At 41.1% G+C, this 13,415-nt stretch overlaps 1 protein-coding gene across 2 annotated transcripts in view; it reads left to right on the top strand.

Annotated features, from left to right (window-relative positions):
- Fech (ferrochelatase) overlaps positions 1-13,025 on the top strand; it is a 31,834-nt gene extending 18,809 nt beyond the window's left edge. For both annotated transcript variants that reach the window (XM_051200958.1, XM_051200959.1), the window contains exons 6-11: positions 1,485-1,591; positions 5,280-5,378; positions 7,259-7,366; positions 7,808-7,972; positions 10,821-10,880; positions 11,309-13,025. In XM_051200958.1, coding sequence (XP_051056915.1) covers positions 1,485-1,591; positions 5,280-5,378; positions 7,259-7,366; positions 7,808-7,972; positions 10,821-10,880; positions 11,309-11,443 — 674 coding nt within the window. In that variant the 3' untranslated portion in view covers positions 11,444-13,025. The remainder of the gene's footprint in view (positions 1-1,484; positions 1,592-5,279; positions 5,379-7,258; positions 7,367-7,807; positions 7,973-10,820; positions 10,881-11,308) is intronic.
- The last annotated feature ends 390 nt before the right edge of the window (positions 13,026-13,415 follow it).

Genomic DNA, 13,415 nt, shown 5'->3' with positions numbered 1-13,415 from the left:
CAACAGATGCACTCTACCTCACAGATGGTTCTTGCTGTGTGGGCAGGGCTCAGGGCACACACGACTTTTCTCTAGCACATCTCATGTATAAGGACCAAGCATCTGTATTTCTGAGTTATAGATGTTTTAGGAGACACATTTATTCTTTGAGGCCAATAGTCTCCTTTTGCTACTGTGTCTTTTAAAGACGGACTGTGTGTTCTGTGTATCTCTCACAACATCTTTCAGACTTATATTTCTTCCTTCTTAATTACTTCTTCCAGTAGGATATTGACTGTTGTCCAGTGACTTGAGGAAACTAATGTGACTCCCAGAAGCCATTTTATACATCATAAAAGGATGCCCAAATGTGCAGTGAGATCTTCAGTGTGAATATGATGGGATACTTTGATTTCTATGGAGATTATTTTTGTCCCTCAAATTTAGATTCTCTTACATCACTGTTTCTACCCATTGAAATTGAGTCCATTGATTTTTCTTTTTAATGAAAGTTGAATCTTAGCCTGGGCAAACAATTTGAGTTATACTATGGCTCTGTCCTGAGTAAGCCTTATAAACTGACAAGTTAGCTATGATTCCTATGGTAAGGAACCCAGGAAGCTGGTGATAGGTAGGACATAGACATGTCGGAGCTTGCTTTGTGTGAGACTGAGGAAGAGGCCCCTTTAGGGTTGGTTTTATAGGCATTAGGATTTGACCCCAGTGTCAGCTTCCCAGTGTCATGATAATCACCTTTTACTTAGAAACACAGCCCTTGTTTGGTTACCTGCCAGAGGTCAGTGTTTGCTTCCTTTCTTCCAGGGAATGGTACAGTTTGTAAAAAATTATTAAGTACTGGCTTTTAGACCCCTTGAAAGGCTTCTTGCCCTATGACTGCACCCTATGACTACACCAAAACTTCCGTTTGAACCTGAGAAATATTTAATTTGTAATATTGACTGAAAATATCCAAAATGCTCTAGATATGGAACTGTGCATATTCTAACGAGAAGACTTTGTAAAGTGAAATGGCTATAAAGGGAAATACCAGAAAGCAGCTCTACAAGAATGACAAAAAGCAACAGCAGCATGCTGGGATAACAGCCCACTTCTGTCTTTCTCTCTCACCCCCTACACTGCCTGTAATGGGGCTGATTCTGGTCATAATGGGAATGCTTTTCTTCACATGCTCTCAATTTTAAGTCTTGTTCCCTGCAAATTCACAATAGCTTATATATCATAAACTTGCAGCCCTCATGTCTCTCAGTAGAAATGGCCTCAATAATCTTTGAAGGTCTGTTGAAATTGATTGCTCTTTAGTGATCTTCATTTGCAGGGTAGTTAAATCTATATGCATTTTAGAGTATTGAAAAGATCGTAATTAGACGGGGTTTCTGTATAGACACAGCTGCCTACTTTGAACTTACAATTATTGCCCTTACTCGTTTGTGTTGTATTTTCACCACAATCAAGTGTGTCTACTAAATGGCTCCCTTGTATTTTAGGCAGCAGCTTAAATGCCATTTACAGATACTATAATGAGATGGGACGGAAGCCCACCATGAAGTGGAGCACAATTGACAGGTGGCCCACGCATCCCCTGCTCATCCAGGTGTGTATGGCTGCCAGCAGCTTCTGTCTGTGATCACAGCATCTAGTGCAAAGTCATCTCTGCTCGATTTGAGATGGTCTCTCGCTTGCATTTCATGTTGGGATAAACTTAAGGTTAAGATGGTCACACTCTTCTTTCTGCAGATTATACATTACTACCAGAGTTAGATTTTGAGTTTTGTATTTTTCAGTGACCAGAAGAACATTATTTTATCAATACACAGTATTTCCCTTAACTTCCCTTAACTAGATTGAATGACCAACAAATAAATTAAAGCCTCCATTTTCTAAATCCTTTAAAACACCAAAGGATTAAAAATTAAATATAGGCCAATTGGTGGTGGCTTACGCTTCAATCCCAAAACTAGGGAGGCAGAGGCAGGCGGATCTCTGAATTTGAGGCAAGCTTTGTCTGCAAAGTGAGTTCTGGGACATCCAAGATTACACAGAGAAATCCTGCCTTGAACAAACAAACAAACAACAACAACAATAACAACAAAAAACCCCAGTAAAGATAGTATAGATACATATTCGGACACATGAAAGTAAACAACATTTCAGTGGGGAAACTTTCATAGATCAAAGGAAAATTCTCATTTCTCCTGTACACTTACCTTTGTAATATTCTACCAATGGGTATTTTATTTTAGAGGAATTGGTTAAAATTACAGCTCTAAAGCCAATAGCTTTGAATAGGTGTTATTTTGTTCTTTTTTTAAAAACCTTGAACATGAGGTTTGTTTTTAAAAAAAGTCCTGAGTCATTAAGAAAGATTTTTTTTAGTATGCAGAAGTTTCTGCTTTTGAGTTATTTTAGTTCAAATATATGAAATAGTTTGGACTATCGTTTGATTTTTTTTATTCATTGATCATACTGTGATTTCTGGCAAAATACATAAGATTGGCTACACTCAAACCTGTGACCACTAGATGGTGCTAGGCGGCATTAAAATCAGGCTGGCTTTCCCAAGAGCAATGTCCTGTGGGCAGGGAAAGGGTTAATATGTGTGTTAGAGTAAAAACTGGAAAGAGGTCCCCTAGGGGTGGGTGTCGCTGTGGGCTCTGTGTGTGGTGTGTGTGTGTGTGTGTGTGTGTGTGTGTGTGTGTGTGTGTGTGTGTGTGTGTGTCCAGTGGTCATCATTCTCCTGTGTCCTTCTAGGGGTAGCTGGAGTGCCTAAGGCCCCAACTGCTGCTCTGGCTGGGAAGGAGGGGTATTTTCAGGTCTGCCCTGACATGTGGCTCAGGAAGAGAGGTCTGCACAGCATCTGCCTGCCCTGATCGAGGGAGTAATTAGATTTGCATTAAAATTCAGCCCTTTGAAAGGGGGGAAGCAGAAAGATGGAAAGGTCTCTTAACTGAGGAAGTCTCTGTTCATAAAATGAAAGGGAATTTTAGAGGCATTTATCTGCCCTCCTGGATGGTGTGATTGAAGGCTCTGAGAGGCCTTGCTGCTTTCATTTTGCACAGGGACTGTGCACAGAAAATCTTGCAGATGGGTTTAGGTAACTTAAGTAGCACTTCTATTTGCCCATGCTGCTTAAGTTCTGAAGATGGCTTAGTGACTCTTGCAAGCCCTAAGGAAATGTATTTTTACTTGCAATTTTACAAGTTGAGGAAAGGAAAAGAAGGGGGCAACCCCCTAAAAATCTAGCCTAAACACAACTAAAAATGTGCTCTTAAATCCACACTTCTTGCATGTTATCAGTACTAGCTACTCAAGATAGTCATATTATTGCCACTTCTCTAATACTGCTGTTTATCCAGCTGTTGGAGTAGTTGCAGTAAATGTGTGTTCCGAGCTCCTACGTAAACTTTCCAGTGGCTTCCTTGTGTAGGCTGTGATTTAAAAATGATCCTTCTGAGAGGCCTTGCTTCCTAAGTTTACAACATGGAGGTGGGAGAGGGAAGGGGGAGAGGTGAACAAAATTCTAGATACCATCTATAGGTACCATTTTGTTCAATAGGGCATTTGCTTACCAAAATGTGTGAGTTCTGAAATGAGAAATATCTTAGTATTCTTGGGGACTAGTTGCAATATTCAGTATTGACTGAATATTGATGTATATCAATAGACTACAAGTTGATATGATTCTGTTATTCTTTGAGTGTTATTTGTATATGCAAAATAGTTCCAAGATTAATAGTTAAAAGGATAATGTGACTGGAGAGAAGGTCCATTGGTTGAGAACATATACCACTACTCCAGGTCAGTTCCCAGCAACCACCTCAGGTGACTTGCAACTGCTGCTGTCCCAGCTCCAGGGCATCTGACACTCTCTTCTGGGTTCTGCGGGCACCTTCACTCACATGCACATTGCCACCATCCCCATATACAAATATGTGTATTAAAAATAAAACAAGGGCGGGAGAGATGGCTCAGTGGTTGACAGCACTGGCTGCTCTTGCAGAGGACACACAGTTTGAGTTCCTGCACGTACATGGCAGCTCACAGTCATCACTAATTCCAGTCCCAGGGCCTCCTCTGGCTTCTATATGCACCAAGTATGCATGGAGTGCCCAGATGTACATGCAGATGCAACACCCATACACACAAAATAAATAAAATCTTAAAAATGGTGTAGGGAACTGTCATCTATTCTTCACAGGTATTCATGTGTTAACATTTGTTTCACTTGACCTATCATTTGCACATTCTCTGTATGTGTATATATGTATATGTGCATATATTTTTTTTCTAAACTGACAGCAGATAATGCAAGTGCGCACGTGTGCGCGCACACACAAACACACACACACATGCCTACCTTAAAATCAGGGCTTTTCTCTTAAGATAACTTCAATACAAAATTCTACAGCAGTTTATTTTAACACTGACAATCAACTCCTGTCTAATTAATTTCCAGGCACATTCCAGTGTTATCAGTTGACCAACTTGTGTCTTTTGCTACATTTTCCTTCTAAGCCAAATGGCCAGGAATGATTCAAGTGTAAGATGAAAGAGCGTCGCTTCAGATCTGGTGTTTCAGCACCTACCCATGAGAATCAGCAAGTAGATGAGAGAGGGGGTAGGTCTGGTGGACAGAGGTCTGAAGGCATAAGGACCTGAGTTCTAGTCCACACCCACACATATGGCTAGCCAATGCTCATATCGACACATCTTTTCCCCCTCTGCGTGTTTAATGGGAGTTGTTCAGCTGTCATCTGTCATCATGAAGCTTGTGAGGAGGATTGCTTTGGTGCAGATCCTGGCCTTATAAAAGTGATGTCATAAAAATAGATGAGTATTTTCTTATTTCTCTCCTATTTCGGGCTAATGTATTTTAATGTGCTCTATGCCTTAGAGCCAAAGTAAGGAAGATTTAGAAAGACCCTGTAAGCTGTTTTCCTGCTAACAGAGCAAATGTGAGGTCTTAAAACAACTTCTCCTTCCCATCTGTGTTTCCTTTCCATCTGGAAGTGTGCCCTGCTCTTCCCGAGGGGAAGCAGATCCTCCTCGGTGTTCATTTGCAGAGAGCCATTAGTGAGCTTTAGAAGTTTCCCATCAAATTCCCTAGGCCCCGAAACCATTGCCGTCCACTCTGAAGCTGAACCACATCAGAGAGGCCGTACTTCCAGATTTGGAAGATTACTCAGAAATTTTTGGTACAGCTCTAATTTCTGAGATCCCTTCTCCCCTTCTTTGCTCTATTCTCACTACCCTCTTTCTCCCCATTCTTGGGGTTCCCACAGTGCTTTGCAGACCACATTCTGAAAGAACTGGACCATTTTCCCCAGGAGAAGAGACGTGAGGTGGTCATTCTGTTTTCTGCCCACTCCCTGCCAATGTCCGTAAGTAAGAACGTTTTTTGTTGGGTGACCTACTGATAAAGGATTAGGTTTTCACTTTTGAAATGTGTAAAACAGGCCTGGCTCCTCGCTGTCCTCAGCATGGTGCAAGAATGAATTCTAAAATCCCACCCTTCGCTTGCTCATAGACTCGCTTTCTGAAACCTCCCAGAAACTAATTAAGTGCCCAATATTACAAATAGACCTCTCATTAGTAGCTTTATTTAAAATGATAACTGGAAGATTCATCCAGATATAAGCATTTCTGACAAGTGTACCAGCTGAAGAAGTATGCTTTTGCCTGCTGTATGGAAGAGTATACTGCGCAGTTTCCTTATAATGAACTCTGCAGCCAGTTCCAATCAAGTTCTATTCACACTGGGCCTGATGCTGTCTTCAAGATTTAGCAGAAGCCTGTGCATTCTAGGAAGCCAATATGGTTTCAAATTTGCTAAAACTAGGGACCACTGAATATATAGCACACAGTTTGTGACCCTTAGTTCATCATATCATACCCGGTGGTTCGTTGAAATGTCACCTCCTGTGCCACGGGTGTTTATTTCAGGAAACGTGGCAATACCATGACAGTGTGCTGTATGATATTTGAAAGATCTTAGACATTGTACCCAGTTTTATCTGCTTAGAACTAGAATCCTGTCCCAAGAATACCGTTTCCCAAGCCATAGAGGTGGAAGACTACATTTTCTTACATGGGATTGGTCTGAACCACATGATTAATGAAACCAAGCAACCTCAGGTGGAGGATACCATGTTGTGCTTTGATGGTCACTGGAGTCAAGCCCTGTACCACTCACCTGCAAGAGACAGCCATTACATTAGTAATAGATGGCTGTAGAGATAAATATCTCTTTGGAAGCCTGTCTGTTTCATTTCAGTGGGATCACACTAGAAAGTGCCACACAAATCCTTGCAAGGATCCATTCTAGGTGTGATGAGACCTGAGGTACCAGAGTGAAGCTCCCGGGGGAGGGAGGCAGCGGTGGAGGAATATTTACACTGGAACATCATAGGAGTTGCCTTAGAGCTCATCCTACCTGTAGCACTTTTTGTTATATGGTGCCAAGCCAACTTTATATTTCTTTCTTCCCATCTACATTTATGTTTCTAATGATTACTTGGCCACTAGTAATGCCATAATATATTTTCTTTGTATTTCATTTCAATAATACAGTATTTTTGGGTATCTCTTATCCACATCAGATAAGTGGGGAAGAAGTAAATAGACAACACCTTTGTTCCTGTTCATTAACAGGAACAAATAATTAATAAACATGAAGGGAAATAGCATGGTGGATCAGGAGGTAATGAACACCATAAAGCAGGGGGATGGAGTTAAGGAGTCAGTACACCACAAAAGATGAAAACAATGAAAATAAAATATATGCCGAATGTCTTCAAAGGTTTTTAATAGGCTTTCTTGTTAGGAGCACATGCCTCATTGTTCACAAATCATTTGTCTGCTGTCAGTTGTTAGAGAAGGGTGGAGAGAGATCGAGTAGAGGGCATAGATCATATATGGAGGAGTTTGTGATCTGAACCAGGAACTGCTTCCTTCTAAGTGTTTGCCATCAGCTCAGCCATTCTGCACTCTGTCCGCTCTGGAGGGAAAGAGAACCGTCCACATGGGTAGACCTTGTCCACCTTCCACAAACAGCATCTTCTTTGGGATCTTGTAGCTGACTGAATATAGTGTTCTTTGGCCAGTGAATGATTGGAACCAAGGAACTTTTCCTAACAGTGCTCAGATACAATTGTCATTAGTTCAGGGGACAGCAAGGGAGGGGTGTGGCTCATGTTCCTCTTGTCACTGCATAGTCAGTGATCTTGGCTCCCTTCACAGAGTTGGTTGCTGAATTTTGCAGGTTGTCAACAGAGGAGATCCCTATCCCCAGGAAGTAGGTGCCACTGTCCACAAAGTCATGGAAGAGCTAGGTTACCCCAACCCCTACCGACTAGTTTGGCAGTCCAAGGTAGGTACTTCTCATACATTTTCAGACCATTGTCTCTTCAAAATATGCCTTATCATTTATTTACAAATGGGAATTTGGGCTTTTCCATGCCAGCATGCTGCTCTGTAAGTCAGCTGCTCACTGTGGGCCAAAAGAACTCTACAAAAAACAAGAAGATAGAAAGGGAAATTGAGTGACTGGTAGAGTTCTGTCCACCCTTAATATCTGACTTTTAGTTTTAATGGAAGAAACCACTTATTTGTATCATTGGGCCAGCCTCTAGAAGAATTCAAGGTTTAATGTGAAATATCCAAAACCATTCAAGGAAGTGTGAGAGGAGCTCTCACCTGGGTGGGCAGATATGTGTGTTCCATGTGTGTTGGGGGTGGAGGTGTGGTGATAACATGTTAATGACGTGTCAGGAGAAGTGTTCCATCTCTGTATTGGTCTTCTTTCTTATAGGTTGGCCCAGTACCCTGGTTGGGTCCTCAAACAGATGAGGCTATCAAAGGGCTTTGTGAGAGGGGGAGGAAGAATATCCTTTTGGTTCCAATAGCATTTACCAGTGATCACATTGAGACACTATATGAACTGGATATTGAATACTCCCAAGTGTTAGCCAAGAAGGTAAGCGTACCCATATGGCTTCTTAGTCCCATCATGATTGATTTTAACAGGAAATTTTTCTACAACTATGAAACTATACTATTGAAAAAAATTACTGTTTGTGGGGCTAGGTGTGGTGGAACACTACTTCAATCCTAGCACTGGAAGACAGAGGCAAACAAATAGATCTCTGTGAGTTCAAGGCCAGTCTTCTACTTAGTGAGTTCCAGGCCAGCCAGACCCTGTCTCACAAAAGCAAATGAGGAAAGAAATTTATACCTACATACATACATACATGTATGTATATGTGTATATATATATATATACACACACACACACACACACACATATATATATATATATATATATATATATAGAGAGAGAGAGAGAGAGAGAGAGAAGAAAAGAAAGGAAGGAAGGAAGAATGAAGGAAAGAAGGAGGAAGGAAGGGAGGAAGGAAGGAAGGAAGAGGAAGCTTTTGGTGTATTTGTATGTACTAGGTCCTGATCATTTTGAATAATACTTCATAAGTTAATTCTACATCAATAGTTAGAAGAGCAAGTTTGCACCTTTATTAAACCATGTTACCCATTGTCACTGGAACTAATAACTTTGTTTGTGTGTTACTGTATCGTGTGAATGTGAAATCTTTAGTAAAGGAATTGTACATGTCACCAAATCTGAGGGGAATTGTTTATTAGTCTATAATCCCTGGCCTGCACTTGCTGCAGCGGTAGTTCTCAGGCTGTTATGTCGTTTCTGGTTGGGTTTGGTGGTGTATGAGTCTTTGACATTTCAGAGAGGAGCATGAACAAACACAGAAGCAGTGTGTGCTGTGATTCTCCTGACCTCTTCTATGCACTCACTTAATTAGCTGTTTGCTAACAAGTTGTGATCAATCTGACTATTGAAATAACAAATACCACTGTTGGCATAAGATGGATGTGGTGTGTCACTCACAGTGGGGAAAAACTCTTGCTTACCTATCTTGTGGCTTCTGAGGGCTAGCCTGAAACCTTCATGGCTTATTGCTGTGTTTCTGTGGGCAGTTGAAAGCATGGGGACTCAGGAAGCCATTTTCTCCCTCTAATCTTGGGTGAGACCTCGTGGCCTTCCCATGAGTGACTGATGCAAATCTGGCTCCAGAGAACACCACACCTTTCCTGGGACTGGCTGTCAGTGAGGGGTAGGGTGGAGGGTGAGTAGGGGCAGAACTGGACCAGCTGTCAACTTGTGAGTTACTTGTGAGTCTATGCCAGTCATCAGTCTAACACTGATGAATGAAGGAAAGCCTATATTTTCTAATCACTAGTAGTTTATGAGCAAGGTGTAATTTGCAAAGATGAGGTTTCATTGTTGCCCATGGGTTTCATTTATTGATGTCTCTGTATCCCCACCATGACTGGCTACTTTTAAACATTCTAGAAGACTTCAGTGAAAATAAGCCTTAATTAGTACAGGGTGTTTGAACATGTTTTTTCCTATTCATTTTATTACAAGCAGAGACTGTAAACAGTTAGTAACCAAGAGGATTATTAGCAATTGGCAAGTTAATCCCTGCAGGGAATAAAGAAAACTATGTAGTTATCATTATTTTGATATGAAAATATAGCACACACAAAACAACTGACTTTAAACGTGTAATTTTTTGCCACAATAGAAATTACTTTTTTCCCTTTTGCTGATAAAAATAGTAAGTTCTCAGATGGTGCTGTGTTAAGAGTGGGGCTCACTCATACTCTGACCCTAACTAACACTTAAGGCTTTTCCACGTTTAACAAAATGATATTTTATCCATATTTTTAACCCCCATTTTCTTTTCTTTTGGATATAAGTAAATATAATTAAATGCCTGTAGCCATTTTCATTGATTAGTAGTCATTTGAGGTTTTTTTTTTTTTTTAAATTTTCACTATCATATTCTGTGACTATAAATGCTTCCAGTTTTCCAGTAATGTTCTGCGGACAGATTCATTGCTGTTGCATCTTCCTAGCCCACCCCACCCCCGCCCTGATCACTAATACTGCTTATTTGGCTGTCATGGGTGTTTTTTTTTTTTTTTTAAGTAGAACCTCCTCCATGTTGAGGTCTAGGTGTTCACTGAAACCATTGTGCTTCCCATGTGGGCCCTCCTTTAAATGCCAATGTAAAAGATAAAGCAGCTGCCCATATCTCAGCATGGGCAGGAAAGAAAAGATGCTAGCTGTGGAGTAAATCATACACAGCTCCCTATTATCTCAGAACAATTAGCTGTATCTGTTGTTGGGTTTTTGTTGCAGTTATTGTTGTTTGTTTTGTTTTTTAAGCAGGGGAAAGAATGGCGCTAAACAATACTCAGATTTTTTTTCTTAGCTCTTCCTCTATAAGAGTTTATTTTAAAACCCAGTTCTACATTGAATTCAGTCTAGACTCAATATGACATAGGGTTCGTATATTAATTTCCCTCATTTTGGCACTTACTTGGGATCAAAGCAAATAGGAAGTTTTACTTAATTATAGCAACATTTACTTAGATTGAGTCTGTAAGGTTTGCCTTAGAGAAGTAGACTAAGAACAAGATGGTGTGTGCACTTGGGTCAGTCACTCTTGAGAGTTCTATCCAGTATAACTGCGCTTGTGCAAGGAGGTGGGTGGAGGTCACAAAGGCACAGAAGGGCAGTCTCTGGTAATCTGGTCAGCCTGCCCGTCTACCTCATGACCAACATTCATGAGCAGTCTGCGGCCATTCAAGGTCAGGCAGAGTTGTGTGAGTGCACTTCTGCACGTTTATCTTTTGTAGCACTCGGTGTCTTTAAAAAAAAGAAGAAGAAGAAGGAAGTGAAAGGAGAATAAAATGTGTCTTTTTCTCCCCATTCTCATTTGATTCAGTGTGGAGCTGAAAACATCAGAAGAGCGGAGTCTCTTAATGGAAATCCATTGTTCTCTAAGGTACCGCCGTGTTACAACTGTTTTAGTAGAACATAGCGCAGAGTGGTCCCTCTGAGAAGCTCTTGCAGAATATTGCTTTTCTCACATATTAGTACATTTGGAGTTCCAATTAATTACAAAACTAGGAGCGAATTCCTTCTCTGCTCCTCCTTTTTCCTTTAGGTAACCCCAGTCTCCTAATCTTGCCCACCCATAGCTGCCTTGTTTTAACTCTGCTTTTCAATGAGAAGGTACAGTGGGTGGGGTATGAAGACCCATTTGCTAAAGTCTCTGTTTTAACTCTGCCTAAGCTGATGACTCTAGAAAGGACTTTGTTTTGAAAAGAAACTGCAGCCAGAGCAGTTTTCCTAGGGATGAGTGGAGGGCATGCACTGCACACAGGGCCAGCAGACCTCTCGTCTCAGATGGCTCTGTGCTCTGTCTTGCAGGCCTTGGCTGATTTGGTATACTCTCACATCCAGTCAAACAAGCTGTGCTCCACGCAGTTGACTCTGAGCTGTCCACTCTGTGTAAATCCTGTCTGCAGGGAGACTAAATCCTTCTTCACCAGCCAGCAGCTGTGACCCTGCCTGAGGACCCGTGGGATTCACAGATGCACAACCTCCAGACACCATCAATGAGGATGGAAGCCACATAGCCTGTATGCAGCCTGTGGACACAGATCATGATTTCTTTCTTGCCTTTATTTTGTTTTACTTTATTTTGTGCTTCCTTTTGTAGTCCACGCTGGCCTCCATGGGCCTCCTGCTCCCATTTTCTGAATGCTAGCTAGCATTACAGACACAAAAAAATTGTGTTTCTCGGGGAACAGACTCTGAAATTCTTACTGAGGTTTCTATTTTCATACACACGTACAGTGAATACTCATAGCCCTTTCTGAGATCAATTTACTTGTGTCGAGTATGTACTGTGAAATTCCAGGAGTGATTCTGCACTTACTGCCCCCAACAGCCTCCTAAAATTGTATTTCGAGTCCCCTCTATGTGCTACCAGTAGTGAGTGAGATGTCTACAGCCTCATGGATGCAGTTTAGGTGGATATACTTAATTTATGAAATATAATATGTAAAAGAATTGGGCTGAGGGCACAGCTTAGTGATTGTGTGCTGGCCTACCATGCCTGAGGCTCCTAGTCTGATCCCTTGCAGGGCATGTAGATATTATGTTACCTAGTCTTTCCCTAAGGCCGTGGCTACCGGGATGCTGGTGAGTTGGCGTGATCACCTATAGTTGCCTCTATTTTCAGCACGGCCACCAGTCATTGGTTGTTGTGGTGTCTGTGGGAGAGTCTCATTTTCCTCCCTTGAAATTGAAACAAGTTCACGTTTCAAAAGTGCTCTGAGATTTCCCCAAGCACATAGGCCAGTAAACATAGGCCAGGAAATTCAGTCCTGGATATGCCTTAGTTTGAGCCCATGGTGCCTCAGGGAAGCTCTGTCTGCTCTCTATTTCCAAGGACAGTGCCACCAGGAAATGCTGCTGATGGATTTGGTCTCCCTAGGACCAAGGAGCCTCCTGCTCTTCGTTGAGTGCCTCTGTTCTCTGCTCACTTGTTTGAAAATTATTTTATTAAGTTGACATGTCTCATAACCTTGAATTTTTCTTCATTAATAAGTTTTTGTTATGAAATGATGTAGTCATAGAATAGGCCATTTGTAAAACACAGAGAAGAGAAATAACCATTCTAATGTAATAATTATCATTTTATTCCAGCCCTTTCCTGTGGATAATACACACACACACACACACACACACACACACACACACACACTCACACACACTCATTTATATTCATTCACACATTTGTATTCTTTAAGAATTTCACCATATCCTATCATAGCGACCTCCTTTCCCTCCTTAACATGTCCCTGCTTGGATGTGCAATGAAAAGTTGCTCAAAAATGTAAGAATTGTGTCAGAACAGAACTTGATACTCTGGATTTGGATTTAAATAGATTTTAAAGTCTTTGGGATCCTCAAAGGATTCATAATAATCACTTTCTCTGAAACTTTGTTCTTCAAAAACAATACTTCTTTGAGCTTTTTTTTAAAAAAATAGAAAAACAGTTCATAAAGTGGAAGTAATTAGGAGGATGCATAGATATTCTATACTGAGGATTTACTATTAATAAACATTGTGGCTTTAGTGTGTTTGATTTGTGCTGTCTCTATAAGCTGATCCAAAATGACTAAACATGGAGAGTTTGCTTTGTAATGCAGCAAGGAAGCATGCTTTCTGTTCCCTCCAGGACTTTTCTTACACTGATAATGCCTTCAAATTTGAGTACTGTCTCCTTTTTGTTTCTAATTTGACTTTATCTTCATTAGGAGGCAGTTTTTAGAGAAAGGTCAAAGGTATGAGTACTTTGGAATGCCCCTGTGTCCATTTCATCGGTTTAGAGCCTGCCATGACGTCTCAAGGCTAGTGGCCCCTGTCGTTGGGCACTTGTGCTCACAGCCATTATTCCCCCTTCAGGGAAATTGCTTGTCATCAGTCTTGGCTCTTCAGCAGTTTTTCAGATGAAAATGCATTGGC

This window comes from Phodopus roborovskii, unplaced genomic scaffold (assembly GCF_943737965.1).
Source record: "Phodopus roborovskii unplaced genomic scaffold, PHOROB, whole genome shotgun sequence".
Classification (NCBI taxonomy): Eukaryota; Metazoa; Chordata; class Mammalia; order Rodentia; family Cricetidae; genus Phodopus; species Phodopus roborovskii.
Note: the sequence above shows the minus strand (reverse complement) of the source record. Positions and strands in the feature narration are given on the sequence as shown.